We start from the raw sequence: 21,186 nt of genomic DNA, 5'->3' as shown, positions 1-21,186 counted from the left end.
TGAAAGGTGGTAATAACGTTAGTTAATGAACCACGCTTAATAAACATAATCTGACTGGTAAAGAAATACCTGCGTTCATCTTCCTGTCAATTTTTATTGGCGAGCATTTTTCTCCTCTCTTGAAAGTGGCCTCTTACTCTAGGGTGTGGGTTTTAAAGCACCTCAAGTGATCATACTAAATTTGTCACTTTACATGGGAATTAGTCCCAAAATAATTAGTGCTCCAAGATGTGTTAATTCAGCACAGACGTGGAATTAAACTGTTGGGACTTACAGCTACCAATTGAAACATCAAGAACTTTAACCAAAGGATAAACTATTTCATGATTAAAAACCATAAACTATTATTTTCTCATTTTTTTCAATTTATTAGCATTTCTCAACTTTTAATCAACGTGTATTTAAAAAAATTATTTAAATTGCACCAATGAAGTCGGAAATGACATACTGTACTGTACGATCACTTACTTTCGCTCATACACATCTTAATACAAATGAAATCATTCATAAACAACCAAGATTATATTCTGTAACAAATGGGACAATTTTATGTAAGGACATATTCATTATATACATCTGTTTCTATTTACACTGTGCCATTGTTGCAAAAGCAGAAGAACACTGAAGAGTTTTGCGGTTAAACATAAATGTATTTAGATGGCCTGAGGACCACATTAGTACGTATATGAGGTATGTTCCTTTTTTGGGCAATTAATGCAGGATTGGTGTTGGACATGTACAGTATTAACTGCTGTTGTCTATTCGGTTGTGTCTGTTTGGATCTGTGCACCTGCATTCCATTTGTTGTGCCATTCAACGTGGCCAATGCCAAATGGAGTGCTTTTAAACATTTGTTATGGTGTGTTGGATGTGACTCGGAAAGCATAGTTTTGGCAGCATCTGTCTCAGGAACAGAATAATGCTGGCCCCTCCCCCAAAGGAACCTCTTGGGAATAGCAGTAAATGTTAGCACTGTGGTGAAGGCCTGTCTTCAGCTTTTACAGAGTTCATTGTCTTCAGCAGTAAGATATACCACCTATGCGTCTAACCCTAACCTTATTCACTAACACTGTTAAGTACACTGGTAATTACATATTTTCAAGTTAAATTCTGTATTTTAAGCCAGAAAGCTACAAAAGAGTGAGTCTATTCCAGATTGTTGAGTTTCTCTACTCCTTCAATGAAAGACAGTTTGATGTGCAGGAGTCCATCAGGACCGAGGAAAGGTTAGTACCCTGATACTTAAGAGTACAATTACTCAGTTTTTGCAACAACCCCTTCCCCCCCCCCCAAAGTCTTCCCTCCCATGGCATGTCTTCTGTTTTCCCTCCTGAAAGTGCATGCTTGGGTCCTTGGGTTTAACTTTCTTCAAAGTAGTTTAAGCAAAGAAGTCCAGTTGTAGAGGGTTGGAGAGCATACAAGGCATCAATGTTTCACATGTGCAGAAGGTCACTGAACAAAGATTGGAAGCTAAACATTTGCTTCCTATCTAGTTGCTCGGGTAATGGGCAGCATCTGTGTGTATCTTCACTCTCTGTCCCTCAGCATTGCCTTCAGAGTGCAGATTGTGCTCTCTGCTATTAGAAAGCTCTAAGCCATCTCAAAAATGAGATGCCTCTCACACTGCACCCGGTTGGGTTGACATGGGTGCATGGTGTTACTGATGCCAATTAGTCTGGGATTACCCTTCCCACCAATACAGTGGTATTGGGTAGCGAGTGCTGTTGTGCCATCTTACCCCTAACTTATCTCACAGTATAATTTTCCGGTAAGCTAACACAGTGAGACAGTCAGATGTTATTTTATGGATAACAAACCAAACAACCCTAGTTTTGCCTCTGAAGGATTGCTGCCTGCCATCTTTCATTAAGACTTTGTTGATTTTTTTTGTCATTTAGATCTCGGAGGCATCATTTGACTAGATCTCCTTTAGGCAGTGGAGCACCATGACATTCACAGCTATCATTTCCTCACATTCAAGATGTTAGATAACTACATATTGCAATATTGTTGGTTAGTTTTTTTTTTGGAAAAAGTGCAAATCTTTTTGGGTTTGGTCACCTTTTGAAAGATTTATCAGTTTTCCACTGTGGTTTGGTTCCTCTTCTAAAACGTGCCAATTCTAGCTCCAGAACCTTATCCACATGACTGTTGTTCAAAACAGTTTTGACCATCAGTCCCAGTAAGCTAGTAGCATCTTGGCTTCATCCAATTTCAAATGCAGGTCCACTTCCCAGTAAAACTCACTGGATTGCAACTGCTTGCTGAGTTTCCTCCCCACTTCTCCAGTCTAAAAGACAAGTTCCTTTTCACCCTCTGTAACACCTCAATGTTCACCTTGATGAAATGAGATTACATTTTGCACATGCTTTTCTGTGGACTATTCTGATCCATACTGCTTGGCAATAAATGATTAAGAACGTTATCAAAGCTCTAAGTCCGAGATTGTCATAGTTTCTAAGATCTATAACCGTTAATCAACGTTTGAAATCCATGCCCATCTCTTTCTGTTTATGAATCTGTGCACACATGAATTACCAATGACTTACGATAACCCATTAAACAGATGGGATTTCTAGAAATAAGTGAATGAGAAAAGAACAATACTAGGAAGTTCCTGTTTACTGATCCCCTTAACCAGGCTTGCGAAGGTATTTGCTCCATGCTACAATTCACTGTGACGGACTGGAGGCTCCAGCTTGTTCGACAGCGCACACAGGACCTTGTCAAACTTTTTGTATCGCTCGGCTTGGCTGCCACCTGCTCCTCGGCTGCCCCACAGCAACCGCATTTGGAACTCTGTCTTGAAGACTTCAAGAACTTGCTCATTCTCCTGAAAACCTGCGGGATGCAAAAAGAGAGTGTGACTTGCTTTGAAAACAAAGCTAGGATGGTGGAAACATCTCCTTTCAAATGGTGTTCCAGATCATTCAACTTGCTCTAATTTAAAACAAAAGTCTTTTATTATCCATGAAAGTTAGTTTGGGGCATTTAAATCGAGTGATGATTAAGGAACGGTGATGTACAAGACATGATGGTGTATGACGTGGTTGGGGAAGCAGTGGGGGTGATATTCCTATGCATCTGTTGAACAGTTAGAAACATAGAAACATAGAAAATAGGTGCAGTAGGAGGCCATTCAGCCCTTCAATCATTGTGATCATGGCTGATCGTCCACAATCAATAACCCGTGCCTGCCTTCTCTCCATATCCCTTGATTCCACCAGCACCTAGAGCTCTATCTAACTCTCTCTTAAATCCATCCAATGATTTGGCCTCCACTGCCCTCTGTGGCAGGGAATTCCACAATTTCACAACTCTCTGGGTGAAACAGTTTTTTCTCACCTCAGCCCTAAATGGCCTCCCCTTTATTCTAAGACTGTGGCCCCTGGTTCTGGACTCGCCTAACATTGGGCGTTCTTTCTAGGTAGGTGAAGTTGTGGGTTTGAGAGGTGCTGAGTGAGTAGCAGAAATGAGAAACATCGATTCATTCTGCTGAGGTTGTCCACCAGTCGTGCAGAGAACAAATGTTTAGACTGGTGAATCTGGTGCCAAACAACTGGATTGAATGGTAGGTAGACAAAAAAGCTGGAGAAACTCAGCGGGTACAGCAGCATCTATGGAGCGAAGGAAATAGGCGACGTTTCGGGCCGAAACCCTTCTTCAGAAACGTTGCCTATTTCCTTCGCTCCATAGATGCTGCTGCTGCACCCGCTGAGTTTCTCCAGCTTTTTTGTGTGCCTTTGATTTTCCAGCATCTGCAGTTCCTTCTTAAACACAATGGATTGAATGGTATTGAGCTCTTGAGTATTGTTTGAGCAACACTCATCTTCGCAAGGGAAGCATGTTCCATCATACCCTTGACTGTACTGTGTGCACGGTTTAAGGCTTTGTGGCGCAGGCGAGTCGCTCCCCACAGGATACCCAACCACATTCCTGCTCTTGTAACCGTCTTATTTATGTGGTTGGGGCAGATGAGTTTCTGGTCAATGGTGACCCGGGGGACATTGAGGTAGAGGATGCAGCATTGGTAAAGTAACTGAATATCAAGAGTACATGGTTAGACTGACTCTCGCTAGAGATGGTCAGGGCCTGGCACTTTGTAGCAATAATGGTATTTGCAACTTAACAGCCTGTATTTGTGCCTGAAGGTATGCACGGTTTCATTTGATGAGGACTTCCAAATGGACTTGAACTTTGTGCAAGTGATATCCATCCCACACATCTGTTCCTTTGTATTTGGATAGTATAGTCAAAAATGCTGGGAAACTTTGAAGGTCATTGATTGATGAAGCCCTCCGATGGCTGAGTCTGGACCAATCCTGAGGAAAAAAGTAGCGATGTCAGGGGCTGGGTGATTGCTAGCCACATCCACACACATCTCCCTGAACTGAAGTGAGTGCATTCTCTGCGCTCTGAGTTTACAGCTAGCCAAAACCTTACCACCAATATTAAAACCTATCAGACGTAAACAAAAATGCTGGAGAAACTCAGCGGGTACAGCAGCATCTATGGAGTGAAGGAAATAGGCAACGTTTCGGCCCGAAACCCTTGCGGGTTTCGGCCCGAAACGTTGCCTATTTCCTTCGCTCCATAGATGCTGCTGCACCCGCTGAGTTTCTCCAGCATTTTGGTACAAACGATTTTCCAGCATTGCAGTTCCTTCTTAAAACTATCAGCTAGGATCTTGGCCTCCCGAGTCCATAGGGTCAGGATACCTGCTAGTATTGACAGCTGCCTACGCAATAATAATGGAATATGTGTGCATATTGTCTTACTTTTAAGTCCCCCTCCAGCTTCCACTATTTCCCCGAACCAGACAAACAAATTGCTCTTGGCTTCATGCCAATTGTGTTTTGTAACCATCTACAAGGCTTGTGCAGGATAACCTTGTTGATAGGGGTTTCCTTCCTTTCCCATGACAAAATAACCCCCATCTGTTCAGTCCAGCCCCTCCTCCCATACTGGACCAAGGCACAAAAGCAGTCAGAATGTGTGTGTGTAGTTACATCCTCCCCTGCCATTATCTGCTTTCCACTTTGCCTTCAAAGCAAACGTGGCTTTGAACTAAACAGATCAACGAGGACGCACGAGAAACTGCAGATGCTGGAACCTTGAGAAGAACACAATAGTGCTGGAGGGACTCAGCGGGTCAGGCAGCATCTGTGGAGGGAATGGACAAACGATGTTTTGGGTTGGGGCTGATCGGTTTGGGCCTCCAGCCAAGGCCACATGAGCTGTCCTCAACTAGGTGGCAGTGGTCACACTGTTGGATGCAGCAGCCCGAGTCAAAGCAGTAAGAAAGAAAAGTCCAACACTGGTTCCTCACAGTGCCCAATGCTGGGAAACAATAGGAGATGCTTAGGCCAGGCCAGTACAGTGTTTAAACAGCTAGTCACTGTCGAAGCTCGTGTAAAGATTGGATTTGGTACCTGGGTGGGCATTTGGCTTGAATCCTGCCGATCTTACAGCCTTTAGACCAGTGGTTCCCAACCTTTTTTTGGCCATGCCCCACCTAATCACCTCTCAAATCCTGATGCCCCCCCCATGTGGTGATATATAATTCTTATCATTTAAAAAGTGAACTCCGTTTCAGCTGAAGAAGCTTAAAACGCCAATACCTTGGTTTAAACAAGCTTCAAAAAATAACTACACAATAAAGACCTTTTTTACCCAAAAAAAATTATTTACTCAAAATAACATCTGAAACATAAACTACATATGTTTACCTGATGGAAAATCCAAAAAAATAAAAATCGATAATTTGGACCCAGACCTCCTCAGTTGCGCTCAATTGCCCCCCTTAAAAATCCAATTGCCCCCCTGTGGGGCGTACGCCCCACGTTGGGAACCACTGCTTTAGACCAAAGAGGGGATAACTGGGAAGAGAGATTATTGATGGATGCTAAATATAACTCTTTGTTTCAGCAAGAGAGAGTATTCTAAGTATTTACCTTGTAGTTTCAGTTCAGCGTTGGTTTTATATAGCCCCCCGTGATGTGCAATTGTTCTTGCAGCCTCCAGATGTGACATCACCACCTCAACGCCACTGTCGCTGATCTCCCATGGCTCAATGTTCTCAGTCGTTGCCAAATTACGCTCGAGCAAAGTGATGAGAGGAACCACGTGAGGAAAGGTGGTGTTGGTCAGTGGAGATGCTTCTGAAAGGCAGATAGTTAACGTCTCAATAAAACTCAGAAAGCTAAATAAATTAGAATGAGAAGTTCCATCAATCCTGCTCTTACCACAGACTACCTGCCTAATTACAATTTCTACTTCATTCATTTAATCAGTTGCTAAATATTCTGATCCATAAAAGAAGATTTAAAAAATCACTAAATATTTGTCAATGTTTTTTCCCCCGGCCCTTTGACTCAGTAATTGACTTTGTAGCAACAGCTCCCCTGTCTCAAACCTAGTTCTCAGGGGCACTAGCATTGCACAGGGGAGCATTTCATCCTGTTGGTCTGTTCCTCTATCACCAATAACTTATTTAATATTCAGTTGAGGATGGAGCTTGTTTACAAAGGCATTTATTTCGTAAACGCTCACATAATGGTTTTATCTTCATATTAAGAGATGTTCTTGATATTGGATCTGTATCCATTCAAATCTATAATCCCTCGCATCTCATTTGTGGATCATCAGATGAGCCACTAAACGACCATTGGACCTTAATCCCACAATTAGCTGGGGGTCAACTTGCCACCGTGGATAGGCATTGAAGGTGTGTTGTCTAACTAAAATAATTTTCTCTCCTTCCCTTTATTAGACTGTTTTCAGTATATGAAAACAGTTCAATAACAAACATGTCTGATGGATGAAGTTCTGGGTCTTACCTCTTCCTTCGTTCATGTTCCTCATGAAGGGTTTCAACTTCTTTTCATAAAGAATCGCTCCCTCAGTGTGTCGCTGTCTAAGAGCCATCCATGTCTGCTCGAGCCTCGAAATCTACAATAAAAACCTGCGGTGAATAAATGTTGCAACTGGGAAGATACAGATTTAACATGAATTGGACTATTTCATGGTGGGTAACCCGTCATGAAACTGCTTTGTCTCAGAGGGGAATTTGATACTGGTTGCTTGATTGAATTCACTTTTTGAGGTAACAGAAGTGAAGAAATGCAGTGCAATTGATGTATGTATATATTTTTAAGAACATATTTGATAAAGTATGACATTACAGATTTATTCACAAATTAGCAGCTTTAGGTATTTCTGTTGGTGAGTCCTTGTGGACATTAGAGGCAAATGGTTAACAATAAAGAGGAGCGGTGAACTGCAGCAAAGTAGCAAGTGGGGGGTTGGTATTAAGGATACAAACTGAAGCTGGATTTAAGGAGTTTAATGGCAAAGTTCAGGATAATATAGTATTGTCGACAGTGAACAGGTAGTTTGGCATAGTTCAGGAAGATAAAGACTGATCATAAGGCAGATATTTGAGTTGTAGAGCTGTATAGTACAAAACAGGCCCTTCGGTCCACTTTGTCCATGCCTACCAAGATGGCACACTGCACTTGCCCCATATCCATCTAAACCCTTCCTCTCCATATATCTGTCTGAATGTCTTTTGAAACTCGTACTTTTATCCATTTCTATCGCTTCATCTGGCAGCTCATTCCAGGTGCAAACCACCCTGAGTGAAAAAGTTGCCCCTGCGGTCCTTTTTAAATCTCTCTCCCCTCTCGCCTTAATCCTTTACACTCGAGATTCAGATTTCTCTGTTTTGGGGAAAAAAGACTGAATCGCTTTTTCCCTGGGTAGAAGATATGACAAATGCAATTTAATATGGCTTGGTGTGATGCGAGTCTCTGAGGGAGAAATGAGAGGAAATATGAACTAAATGCCATTGTTCTGAAGACGTGGTATAGTGAAAAGCAAATTAGATTTTGTGTATTACTGAAGGTGTCAAGAAAAGTTAATGTGATAATTAACAAAACATATGAGATACTTAATAGTGTAGAGATCATAAAAGCAAGGGAGGCTTGCTTAATCGTTACAAATCACATTTTAAGATTCAGAAGGACTAATGTTTATAATGCTGTTTACATTACGTCAGGAAAAAGGTCATGGTCTCCTTTTCACAGACTATCACCCACAGGTGCACTTCAGGGCTACCTGCTTAGCCGCCTGCTCTTCTCTCTACACCCATGAATCATCTATGTAGCTAAACACAGCTCCAATGCCATCTATAAATGTGCCAATGCACCCGCTGCTGTTGGCTGAATCTCAGGTGGCGATGAGTCAGAATACAGGAGATAGAACAGGTGGTTGAGGGGTGTCACAACAACAACCTCACAGTCAACATCAACAGAATCCAAGAACTAATCATTGACTTCAGAATGGGGAAGTCAGTAGACCACACACTTGCCCCATGGGTCAGATGGTGGAGAGAGTTAGCAGCTTCAAATTCAAATGCCTCTGCTTTTGACAATTGAGGTGAAATGTCTTTGTTCAGAGGGTTATTATGATCTGTAGCACCACCAGAGGATAGTGGTATTGCATTCCACTGTAACTTTAAACTGGCAATTGGATAAGCATATGAAAAGAATAGGCATAGCGTTCCCCTTCTGTTTGGAGCTTCAGTAAGTTTAAAAGATGTGATTTTGTAGATCTTACAGAATAATGGAACAAGCCATGAAATGGAATCATCAGAGCACCAGTAAAATCCTCAGAATCCTGCTCATTAGGAGTGTAGTTTCTTAGCCATGGTAAATCAATTGTCATGTTGTACAATGATGAGCAATACCACAGAAGGGTGATTGGTGAGAAGATCCACGGCTACAAGGAACCCTGCCACCTGTCAAACTATTCAGTCAATGTCCACACCACCAATCATATTCTGACCACAATGGATAAGGAGAAGCAGCAGAGTTTGAATTAACACACGCTAGTTCCCTGAGTGCAAAGTCTGGTAAAATAACCAAACAAAAACTGTTTCCAAGCAAGAATAAAAGCAGCAGAAGCTGCAATGACATTCCGAGAACAACTCCCAGCTCAATAATCAAAAATTCACCAAAAGACATTTACTGGAGAAACCTTACTCATATTTCAAGCTCATCGAGTTTGGATCAATATAGGATCATCAGTGATGGATTCATATATTTAATGGGACATCAACGGTAGTATGCAAGAGCGCACTACTGATATTGTTACCCTGTGGGCATTGTAAATGTAATGAATGCTAAGTATGAACAACACAATTAATTATTTAACATAGTTCCTTGGTCGTTTTGAATGTGACTTAAACCTCCTTCAAAGACAAAAAAATAAACACTGGAACTGGATGTTATTACGATGAACAATGGAACAAATGCCACATATCCTGGAGGGTACCAGATTTGCACTCCCTGCTACCCTCAACAATCCCATCTGTTGAGTGTTTAACCATTTCCCTCTGTGAGGAAGCAGACCTTTTCCACAGTGTGGCAGAGGGGAAGTCAGACTGGGGGCTTTGCTGCCTCAACTGGCCGAGGGGAACAAAATAGTCAGGCTGTTGGTGGTTGGTCCAGGAGCACATATCTCACTCTACCCTTAGCCCAATAGTGGATTAATAATTAAACAAGGATACGAAATTCAGACTATCTCACTGATTCCAGCACCTACCTGAGGCATTTCCAGAGCTTTCATCACAGCGGCAAAGCCAAACATATTTCCCATATTGCTCTTCAGTTCAGCAGCCAACTGTATAGTTTTATGCAGGAGGGAAGCTCGCTCCTCTGTGCTGCTCGTGCAGCCCAGAATGTCCACTGCCATCATGATTGACATGGTATTAAACCTATGGAAAAAGGTAAAGATCCAGGGTTAATATAGAAAATGCAGGGGACACTCAGTGGGTTAGATAAAGCAAACTGGCATATCACGACTATTTGTCAGAACTTTTAATTGCAGAGAATAGCAGAACATTTGATGCAGGATTTCAACCCAAAACATTGACCATTCCTTCCCCCCTCAGATGCTGCTTGACCCATTGAGTTACTCCAGCAGATTGTTTGTTGCTCGATTCTAACATCTGCCGTCACTTGCGTCTTCCAGACCCTGTTGTACCTCTGTACTCAACCCCGGTCTAATTAGTTCAGTAAATAACATTGGCCTGGGGACCTCTCTAAGAACACTCAGCTACTTGTCCTGCAGTGATAGATGCTTGTCAAAACTCCCACCTGCATTTGTGGACAATTAAAGTCATACAGCATGAAATCAGTCCCTTAGCCCAACATGTCCATGCCAATCAGTATGTCCCATCTACATTGGTCCCATTGCCTGCATTATCCTATATACCTCTAAACCTTTTCCTAACCATGTACCTGTCCAAAATGTTTTAAATGTTGTTATAGTACCTGTTTCAACTATTTCCTCAGACAGCTTGTTCCATGTACCTACCTCCCTCTGATTGAAAAGGTTTATCCTCTGGCTCCTATTAAATCCCCCCTCACCGTAAACCCATATTGTCTAGTTCTTGATTGACCTACTCTGGGTAAAGGACTATGTGCACTCACTCTACCTGTTCCCCTCATGATTTTATAAACCTGTATAAGATCACCCTTCAACCTCATGCACCCCAAGGAATAAAATCCTACCCTGCCGAACCTTTCCCTATAGCTCAAGGCCCTCAAGGCCTGGCAACATCCCCGTTACACATTAATTGTTCTCAAGAAGAACTGTGTAGTCATATATACTCCATAAAATATCATTCACCGCTTTCTAACCCTGATCCTGTCTTTGAGTGCCCCATAACACTCCATTTCCTTCATCCTTCCTGCTTCCGTCCCCATTGACCATTCATGTATGGATACTTTTATTAACTTACAAACTGCCCAGAGTGTTTGCAGGTTTTGCCACTGAATCTCACATGCGACTATTTGTTGCTTTAGATTAATATATACAGCTGTGCACTAATTCTACCTGCCAGCAGGCTAAATATTCATGTTCAGCGCCCAGTAAGATCTGTTCAGTAAGGGCATCACACTGTGTTAATGTAAAATATTTAATAGAGTTAGCAGCCCCCAGAGCCTATAGGTTCTTCTAATTAATCTCCAAAATTGCCAGCAGGTAAAATAAGATTTAACCATTGCCTTTGAAAGTAACAGGGCGGACTTTGTGGGCTGAAGGGCCTGCTCTGGTGCTGTCCTGTTTTATGTTAGCCCTTGGTCGTCTCAAAATACTGAGACTTGGGACCTTTAATAACCACTATAAACGGCAGACTTGGGCCTTGTTTTAACTTGCTCCTGAAATGAGCAGCTCAGCTTGAGCCAAAATGGTGGTCCACATTCTGGATTGGAACTTAAAAACATATGCTGCATGGTCATGTGTTGCTCAGAGCTGACTAAAGCATGGGTAGGAACATCAGATCAGGCCTTTAATTTCCTGACCTGCAAATGAGTTTTGACGTAAAAATCAACATGTGCTCCCCACGTGCTTCCTGTAGATTGTTGTGTGAATGTATCTGATTGTTGAATAGCCTTGTCTGCCTTCATTTTACGTAGCTAATGTAACAAACCAAGCAGTCGGCAGCACCTTTATGAGAGGAAGAAATGATCATACTTTTCCTTCCCACAGGACAAAAGAGTAAATGAAATGGACATTTTCTGCACAAATTCTTGCTGCAGGAGATGGCCATCTGATTACAACAAGCAGTTTGGCTCAAATACAGTGACATTATCCCAATGTTACAAATTGATGCCAGAACATTTATGAAACAACTCTAGAAGCCACCCTGTTTCAAAGTAACTGTACTGCAAGGCGGCCAAGATCACAGGACGTGGTTTGCCTCACGACTCTCAGCTTCTCTCACCGTTCCAGTAAGTCGAGTCGAAGCTGGTGCCCATGGGGAAGTGTCAGTAACTCCAGCCCTGAGCTCACTCCCATCTGCTTCTGCAGCTCCTTAGAAACAGCCAGTATCCTAGCAACCTGTGGAGACAGGATATAAAGGAGATTAATCAACTTGCACTCTCAGCAATTACATGGCCACAAGTAACAAGCATCACATTCACCCTCTGAATATCGATCTGTTTGTGAAAAGGATCTCCACACTGTGTCTTGCGTTTGTGAAACATCAAGACTCCCAATCAACTGTTTGGGATACACATTTGTCTCTGAGAATTGGACAAGAGTACTGTGGATACACACACTGAAAAATGTTTTACTTAGTTTTAGTTTTAAGGAACATTGTCGCTTTTTTGCCAGAGAACAAATTGAACTTGGTGGTTCGAACAGGCTGGTAATATGCCAACTACAATGCTTAAGATGAATAAATCAAGCAATTCAAGTCCACTTTCATTTCTTCTTCTGGCCTCACCAGGCCTCAGCCAGTTTCTGCTAAGAGGCACTGGATAATCTGAGAGTCAGGACATTGTCCATGATCAATATTCAGCAGCACATGTAACAAAACCGGGACTGATCCTGTCCTTACCTGACTGTTCCAGTAAGACAACTGATAGTTCACAATCTTCAGTGGAAAAACAACCCTCTCCCCAGATCCAGTGAATGAAAACCACCAGGAGTGCTTCAGCTTGCACCGTGCCTCAGATTGTCCAACAGCATAGATTGCGGGACTTTCTGGAGCCTGTTTTGCTCTGTATTTGCACTTTTGAGTTAGAGATTGTGGGTTCAGAGGTATTTGTGCCGTATAATCTGGCCTGGCACTTTGGTGCAATACTCCAGGAATGCTGCATCACTGAAGATGCAGTGTTTTGTGTGAGACCTTAAATTGAATTCTTTGAGGCTGATATACAAGGCCTCGTGGGGTAAGGGTCAGAACCTCTTCTCGGCTGTCGAACCCAACATTCAATGCTCGACTACAAACATCCACACAGATTAACCTGTCCTCTTTTCACTATTGTTTATGGGAGTTTCCTGGTGCCAATTACTGCCATTTATTACATTACAACGATGACAAGTCTTTATTCTGTGAGAAGGACTTTGTCTGCTTCTGATGATTCGAAAAGGCAACATGGGAATGCGAACAAGCTTTAGATGGGACTTTCTTAGATTGGACTAGTCTTGTTAATAAGAAAGGTTTACTATTTCTACAACTCAACACAATAATGAAATATAATTGAGATGAATCCACTGGAACTAGATTTTCTTACCGTGCAGTCAGCTTTTGTGATATGTTTGGCAATAGTTTTTGCATCTTCCTCAGCCAACAGCTCCTTGACTCTCTTTAGGACGGTCATCTCGAGTGGCTTGTTCTCCAAGGGAATGAGCAGAGACTTATAACCGTTTGGGTGAAAGGAAGATTCCAGTTCGATGACTGGGGCTGTGAACCAATGACACTGCTGTCCCTCCTCCTCCTCCTCCTCTGCACAGCTGGGCAAGGGACTGAGATACGTCTCTGTCTCCAGGAACCCGAAGTTCGTCTCCGACTGCCAGCTAGATATGTTTGGATTTTCCTCAACTTTCAACCGTTCCACGTAGCTCTTTGCCATCAGCTGGCTTTGCTTGAGGGCCACTTCCAGCTGCTGCCTCTCCCAGTCGATCGGCGAAGATGGCCGCAGCTCGCAGTAGTGGCTGTGCTCTGATTCCCCACAGTTCTCCGAGCCGACCCTCTGGTCTGACTGCGAGGAGCCGTGCGACTGGGTGGAATGTGTGCTGGTGCAATGAGGTCCACTCGAAGCCTCGGGTGCCTTGTCCTTGTTGGGCTCCTGACATAGACTGTGACCGATGGTTGGGCTTAGTTGTGGCTCACTGGATCGCCGGAGTACAGGCGATGATGGCGACATCCTCGCTACTCGGCCCAGCTGGCTTTTGTGCTTCAAGCCTGTGGAAGATTTAACAACATTAGGTGCTGGTATACCCGTACCCCCAGCCCTTAAGCTTTTCGGATAGAACTGACATATTGCTGGGTTACAGATCCCGTGTCTGAGATTGATCCAGGGCCCAAATCAAAACGTGGGTCTGAGGTTCATAAACACATGCATCTCCCAAAGTGACTCCCTGACAGTGATTCTCACCTGCGGAAGCAGAACTTAAAAAAACAAAACTGTGTGCCGCTCTGGTCACCCAGCTACAGGAATGGCGTTATTAAGTTGCAAAGGTTGCAGATGCACCAGGACGTCACCTGGGCTTGCGGGATTAAGTTCTAGGGAGAGGCTGGGACATTTTTCTTTGAAGGATTTTAAAACTAGAGGCATCGGCTGAGGGTGAGTGAGGAGAGATTTAAGATGGACATTCGCAGTAACCTTTTCACTCGGACGGTAATTTGTATCTAGCATGAGCTGCAGATGGAAAGGATAGGACAAGTTTAGAGGGCAATGGACCAAGTGCAGACAAATGGGTCGTTTCCAGGATGCTCACTTGGTTGGCATAAACAAGGTGAACCAAATGGCCTGCTTCCATGTTGTTCTCCTCTATGACTCCAAATCTGTTTCGATCTTTGTCAAATGCTTTGTTGTGTCAGATGGCAACATTTTACTGGAAGGCCAGTTACGATATTATTTTGACGTCACTTACTTGTGCTGTACTCTGGAGAGAGAGGGATCTCATTCACTGGGCCCATTCCGTGGCGAATGTCCTTGATTTGATCCATGCTAAGAGCAAAGTTGCGGATTGGATCCTTGTGATGTGGTGACGGACTGCTGTAGGGAGGCAAGACACTGTTGAATGGTAGCTCTTTTGCATTGTCAATTAGCATTTAACTGTCAAGAGGACACACCATGCTCTCTAGAAGACGAAATCCAGGAGTAAATTTGAGTAGATAGTGAAACCTGGTCCATTTTGAAGAGCAGCATTCATTTATATTGTGCCAGCTGGCTATAGATGGAGATCAGGTGATCCTGGAGACTGCCAGGTTTCTCCTGACCATCTTTGTCTCACATGGCTTACAAATTTAAGAGAGCACAACTTGACATTAAACTGCTGGGGATCCCACATAATGGCAACCTAAACTATAGCATAGGCCCTGAACTGAAACTTGAAGTGGGCTCACCACCAGCGCCCTAAACTGCAGCATGGGCCCTGAGAAACTTGAAGTGGGCTCACCGCCAGCATAGGCCCTAAACTGCAGCATGGGCCCTGAACTGAAATGTGAAGTGGGCTCACCACCTGACTCTGGGAGTCTCTCTGAAGCAGCTGTAGTCCAAAGAAGCGATGCTGCCACTTTAGGATCCTCCCTACTTCCAATAATCATCTTGCCAACCCACTGCCCAATGTTGTGGAAGTTCAGAGCCAGCTGACATTCTCCTAGCCTCCTGTGAGGAGAGCGGTAAATTATTCCCTCCATTTCCAAGACACTGCCACCCCAAGCACAGCCCATTTTCATAATTACGGCCACCCCACTGCCAAATTCTCTGATCTTCAAGCAGAAGGTCACAGTTTGCATGTCATTTGAGTGTCTCAGACGATAAGATAATGGGGAATGGGCACAATGAAATCATAACGAAACCTGATCCTATATTCAGCCAATGAAAGAATGACACTTTCTTATCACAAGTGACATGTCACGGTGAGATTTTTGTTTTGCATAAACAAGTCGCCACATATAGGGTGCTGACAAGTTACAGAGTATTCCATTTAGTCCCAATACATGCGTACATGTTCATAAGTTGTAGGAGCAGAATCAGGCCATTCGACCCATCAAGTTTACTCTGCCACTCAATCATGGCTGATCTATCTTTCCCTCTCCATTCTCCTGTCTTCCCCCCATAACCCTTGACCCCCTTGCCAATCACACCTTCGTAGATACAAAGCTGTCTGAGGATCTGAAATGGGGGCGGGAGATTGCAAGCTTCACGTGGTCCACCCTGTTTCGACTAATGCAATCAACTCGATGTGCACAAACAAGATCAAATAGAACAAGATGACCTACAACTTTAGACTGTGCATGCCATATGCAAGAAGAAGAAGATTCTGAAACTCATTTTTTCTGCAGCACAAGGGAAACAAGAGTTCCTTTTCCCTCAAGAACCCAAATATTTACCTGTTACCACAGCTGTCACTTCGGATGATCTTGTCAGATGTCAGACCGTCTGTCATGGTCACACTCCTCCGCTTGATGTATCCACCTTTCTGATTTGCAGAGGGGTGAGCGAGCCCATACTTCCCATTGGACAGCCCGTAGCTGGCCTCCAGGTATCGCAGGGGAAGGGTGCGGTTGATTGGACAGTAGATGATGGCACCACTCTGCTCGGAAACGGGCTTGCGGTTCCTGACGTAAAACCGGACCAGGGCGGGGATGTTGTCGAAGCTCTCCCGTTCGAACAGAAACTGGATGCGGGTGAAGGCCTCGTTCTGTTTGATCATCACCTTGTTGATTTTGAAGTGGAGAGGTTCATTTCTCCATTGGCAGGTCAACACGTAATCACCGACACATGTGAGGGAATCTCGAATGAGGAAATCGCCATTTTTCTGCATTAGATTCTCAGACACCTGAAAAAAATATCAGAATTTAAAAAAAATTGTTGAGGAACACAGGAACCAGATTTGTCCCCCACAAGCCTGTTCGTCCATACAATTGGATATTGGGCAATCTATGTTGTAATCCTTACATTTTGCATAATTCTGATTCTCTTTATGCAGTTACCTAAAACAAAGTGTTGAATCTTTCAGGTGACCCTGTACCTTCCCCCTACCTCTCCCCATTCCAGTTTCAATAGCATTTTTGAAGGAGTTTGTTCCAGATTTCTCACTTAACACTGCATTTTCAACCTCATTCGGTACTTCATAAATTCTAACGGCCAATCCCTCAGCATCAGTTCCATTGACACATCCTTTGTCGCCCAGCCTCTGAAGTGAATCCCTGTCTACAGCCTGTGCAGTACCTAAGGTTACACAAAAAGGCTGGAGAAACTCAGCGGGTGCAGCAGCATCTATGGAGCGAAGGAAATAGGCAACGTTTCGGGCCGAAACCCTTCTTCAGACTGATCGGGGGCGGGGGTGGGTGGGGACAAGAAAGGGCACAGATGGGGGACAGTTGGAGAGGAGGTTGTGAAACTGTCTCCGGAGAGAAGAGGAGAACTTCTTCAAGGTGGGCATATCTTGAAGAGATAACGCAGTAGAGTATACACAGTGTTTAAGAGGGAACTGCAGATGCTGGAGAATCGAAGGTTACACAAAAAGGCTGGAGAAACTCAGCGGGTGCAGCAGCATCTATGGAACGAAGGAAATAGGCAACGTTTAGGGCCGAAACCCTTACGCGGCTTTGACCCATGGGCTGGTATTTAGATCAAATCACCCAATGTTCTTGCTCCTGATCACTAACCAGCAGTTCCTCGCAGCAGTAGGAATATCATTCTGCAAAGACCCACATTGATGGATGGGAACAGCACCATCCATCAATGTAGCTACTTTGCACAACGGTACACTTCCTGGGGTTGCAACAGAGGCATCCCCCTGGTGAAACCAATGAAAGTGATCCACTGTGTTTGTGACGGCTGAACATGACCTGACAGTCATGTCGTTAACCCTGAGATCCTGGAAAAAAGACCATCGGTGCTTTTTTTTAGTATCTTCTGAAAAGTTAAAAACTAGATTTTCAAATAACGTTTAATTTATAACAGGTGGTGATTTTACCTTTCTAGTTATTAGTTGTTAAGTTAGAAGTTGATTGGGCGCAGAATCGAAACAGAGGAAGGGGCCATATTGATGGGGAAAAAATTGTCGATAAATGTAGCATCATTTTTCAATTGATGTGTCTAGGAAAAAAAATATCACTATCCATTCTTCACCTCACTAGGCAGGTGTGAAATGTTCAGAATAAACTAATGAAAATGTGTCAAGACACTGAGAAGCCATAGGCTGACTGTTCATCAGACTGTCAGCTGCCCCCCCCCCCCCCTCACCCCCCCAAACCAACCGCTCACTGAGCTGATGTATATTTATGTTGTTAATGCCTGTAGCAGTAAAAATGTCAAATCCTTTTCCTGCGTAGAGGGAAAGCAGAAGATATATTGCAGTTTTTCCCAGCTTTTAGGTGCTATATCTCTTGATCATTTTTATTCATAGTAATACATGAGGGAGCTATCACCTTGACATTTCAATTTGTTTTCAAATTAGATTCATTCCTGGTAACTGAATTTCTGCTTTCTTTGTTAAGTGCTTCCACAAACACCTTGAAAACAGTGACTGAATAATGGGCTTCGGTGACTGGAACTAAATTTGGAAGTAGTTACAACATAAAAGTCTGAACATAAGGCGCATAACATGAACTCTTAAGTCTTTGCCGGTAACCTATTTATTGTAGAACAGTGACAAAATAAATATATACATTTCATAGATTATCAAAAGATTCTCAAATTAGGCCCAAACTACAGATGGTTATCTTTGGGTAATTCATTGATAAAAACATTGATAAAAACTTTTAAATAATTTCTTAAAAGCTTATCGAGTTTCTTTCAACATAGCTTGACATAGAAGATATCCAGGTCACCATCTCTTGCCATCTCCTTGCCATTGCTCAGCTCCCTTCCCTCCTGGCATGCAAAACTGTAACTCGATACACCTGACAATCGCAGACTCTCACATTTCCCATCTAACCTCCCCCCCCACACACACACACACACACACACACACACACACACACACACACACACACACACACACACACACACACACACACACACACACACACACACACACACACACACCTTTCCCACCCCCCGCCCCGTTCCACACAAATACCTCCCTCTAGCTTAACATTTCACTCCTCCACATCTCTCCTTTTCCTGACACCCTATTGTTTCCTTTGCATCTCTCACCTGTGTCACTTACTGCACCCATCTGCCCATCACCCTCTCCCCACACCTGTATCCACCTATTACTTGCCAGACTTAGTCTCGCCCCCATCTCTCTATCCAACTTTCTCCCCCCCCCCCCATTCCAATCGGTCTGAAGAGGGTTCCCATTTTAGATGTCCATTTAGGTGTTCCGCCTGTATTTTAGCAAGTTGAATTTCACAGTCTTAATCTGTAAATATAGTTTCCATGGTTAAAACAATTTCTCCCCTGAAGTCAGTGCAAAAATGAACAGCAGCCAATTTACGTGTAGGGAAAGAACTGCAGATGTTGGTTTAAATCAAAGGTGGACACAAAATGCTGGAGTAACTCAGCTGGAGAGAAGGAATGGGTGGCCAATTTACTAGGTGTTTCGTTTAAGTCAATTCCTCCGCCAACTTCTGCGCCTCTTTGCTGAAGCTGACCGCTGAAGTTCAGCTTTGGTGCCTCACATAGTGTAAAATTGTGGAAATTTGTGGAAAGCCTGATGTGAATAGAAAATGCAGCCAGATATCCTGGAGAAGATGTGTGTTAATAAGAGAATAAATTACAACACTGATTTATATCATAAAAATAGAAATAATGTAATAAAGTATTTGAAAGGGTTTGTAGTTTGGAAATGCTGACTTCAGTAGCACAGAACATGCCACGTAAATACCCAGTATTAGACAGGCAGGGTTTTACTGCCAGTGCCAGTCAATCCATGTCCCATGGGTGCAGCAAACAACATTAAAAAAAAGCAGGCATTTCAAAGTGAGCTATAAAAGGCTTCCAAATATATTTTTAAAATAAAGTAACTATCAGTGATTGTTTTAATCTAATTATTTTGTTACATTCACAAAACCTGCTTGGCTGTGCTATTTTTTGGAGTCACTCTCTCAACTATTTCTGCTCTATAAGGGGGAGCCCGAGCTTTCAGCAATTGGTGGTTCTCCAAGAAGCAACAATGAAACTGGAAAGCAATGATTTTCCTCCACACCAACTTCACAACATGCAAGAGGCACAGAACGTCGCGGGAGCTTGAGGAATTTTCTACTAACGGCTTTTGAGAAACGTTGCGCCTAATAAATCGCACTGTAATTCCATGAATAGCTGCCTTTGTTGCAATATTATCATCTGCACAATATATTACGCACTTGTAATGGTTACAAGTAATAGTAATAGTTAGTGGTAATAATAACTTTTGCTCCAACAAAGATGTAATAGGCATGATATAATTGGCCCCTTTGTTAACTGAGAACCAAGATAATTGTTCATTACCTCGCGTGGAATGCGCCCATGGTACCAGGCGTGACTCCGAAGGTCTGTGCTACTCAGTTTGAGCTCCTCCTCCAACTCTTTGTGCAGTTTCTCAGGACTGGAATCCAGGATATATTTATCCTTTGAAAACTAGAGGAAACAAGGGAAACTGGATGTTAGTCATAATTTGGCACTTTTTTGAAGTAACACCTGGGCTTGTCTGTTGTTAATTTGGATTGGAACATGTGCTTGGCTCAGTAAGTTCCACCAACTTGTCCTAAAGATTTCTGACTACTCCTCCAGAGCTCCTGGGCAATTGTTCTGGAAGTAAATGCTTCCCATGCACTGGAAATAAATGCCTAAACTTGATGGATATCACTTACCATAAATGTTGAGAGATTCCCTAAATTGGACACCTGATGTGTCCTTGACTTGATGAGATTTTGTAAATTAAATAGACATCAAACTGGACAGACTGTACCCCAGATGTTGTGTAAGAGCACAGTGGCATGGCGGTAGACCTACTGCCTTGCAGCACCAGAGACCCAGGTTCAAAACTGAGTACGGGTGCGGTCTGTACGGAGTTTGTACTTTCTCCCCGTGACCTGAGTGAGTTTTCTCTAAGATCTTCGGTTTCCAAAGACGTGCAAGTTTGTTGGATACTTGACTTGGTTATAAATATAAAATTGTCCCCAGTGTGTGTAGGGTTGTGTTAATGTGCGGGGATCACTGGTCGGTGCGGACTCGGTGGGCCGAAGGGCCTGTTTTGCGCTGTATCTCTAAACTTAACTAAATGACAGAAAACCTATGTTAAGGTTTTTCAAATTAGACTGGTATCAGGTACTTCTGATATTCAAAACTCGTCAAAATTGGAAAAGCTTCAGGTTCCCAGACATTTATATTCAGAAACCTTCAACGGGATCTTCCAACACATCACTACGTCAAGGCTGTAACAGGTACTTTAACTTTTTTTTGGAACATAGCTGACCAAAATTCCGGGACCAAAGCTGGCAAATTGTGTCACTGTTGAGTCACAGCTGCTTTTAAAATGTTGCTCTTTCACACAGTACACATTAGCACAAATTAAAAAATACTGTTAATTATCTTAGGTGGTCCCTGAGTACTTTAGAACAATGAAATACTTTTGGACTGTATTAACTGCTGTAAGATAGGATATACAGCATCCAATGAATGGCACAATGGCACAGCTGGTAAAGCTGCTACCTCACACTGCCCAGGT

At 43.1% G+C, this 21,186-nt stretch overlaps 1 protein-coding gene across 3 annotated transcripts in view; it reads right to left on the bottom strand.

Annotated features, from left to right (window-relative positions):
* Positions 1-340: 340 nt before the first annotated feature.
* Positions 341-21,186, bottom strand: part of LOC129711981 (SH2 domain-containing protein 3C-like) — a 115,862-nt gene continuing 95,016 nt past the window's right edge. For all 3 annotated transcript variants that reach the window (XM_055660072.1, XM_055660071.1, XM_055660073.1), the window contains 9 exons: positions 19,968-20,096; positions 15,917-16,365; positions 14,452-14,576; positions 13,089-13,759; positions 11,792-11,907; positions 9,607-9,778; positions 6,840-6,951; positions 5,955-6,161; positions 341-2,841 (listed from right to left, as the gene is read on the bottom strand). In XM_055660072.1, the coding sequence (XP_055516047.1) occupies positions 2,666-2,841; positions 5,955-6,161; positions 6,840-6,951; positions 9,607-9,778; positions 11,792-11,907; positions 13,089-13,759; positions 14,452-14,576; positions 15,917-16,365; positions 19,968-20,096 (2,157 nt within the window). In that variant the 3' untranslated portion in view covers positions 341-2,665. The remainder of the gene's footprint in view (positions 2,842-5,954; positions 6,162-6,839; positions 6,952-9,606; positions 9,779-11,791; positions 11,908-13,088; positions 13,760-14,451; positions 14,577-15,916; positions 16,366-19,967; positions 20,097-21,186) is intronic.

Source organism: Leucoraja erinacea, chromosome 31 (genome assembly GCF_028641065.1).
Source record: "Leucoraja erinacea ecotype New England chromosome 31, Leri_hhj_1, whole genome shotgun sequence".
NCBI lineage: Eukaryota > Metazoa > Chordata > Chondrichthyes > Rajiformes > Rajidae > Leucoraja > Leucoraja erinaceus.
Note: the sequence above shows the minus strand (reverse complement) of the source record. Positions and strands in the feature narration are given on the sequence as shown.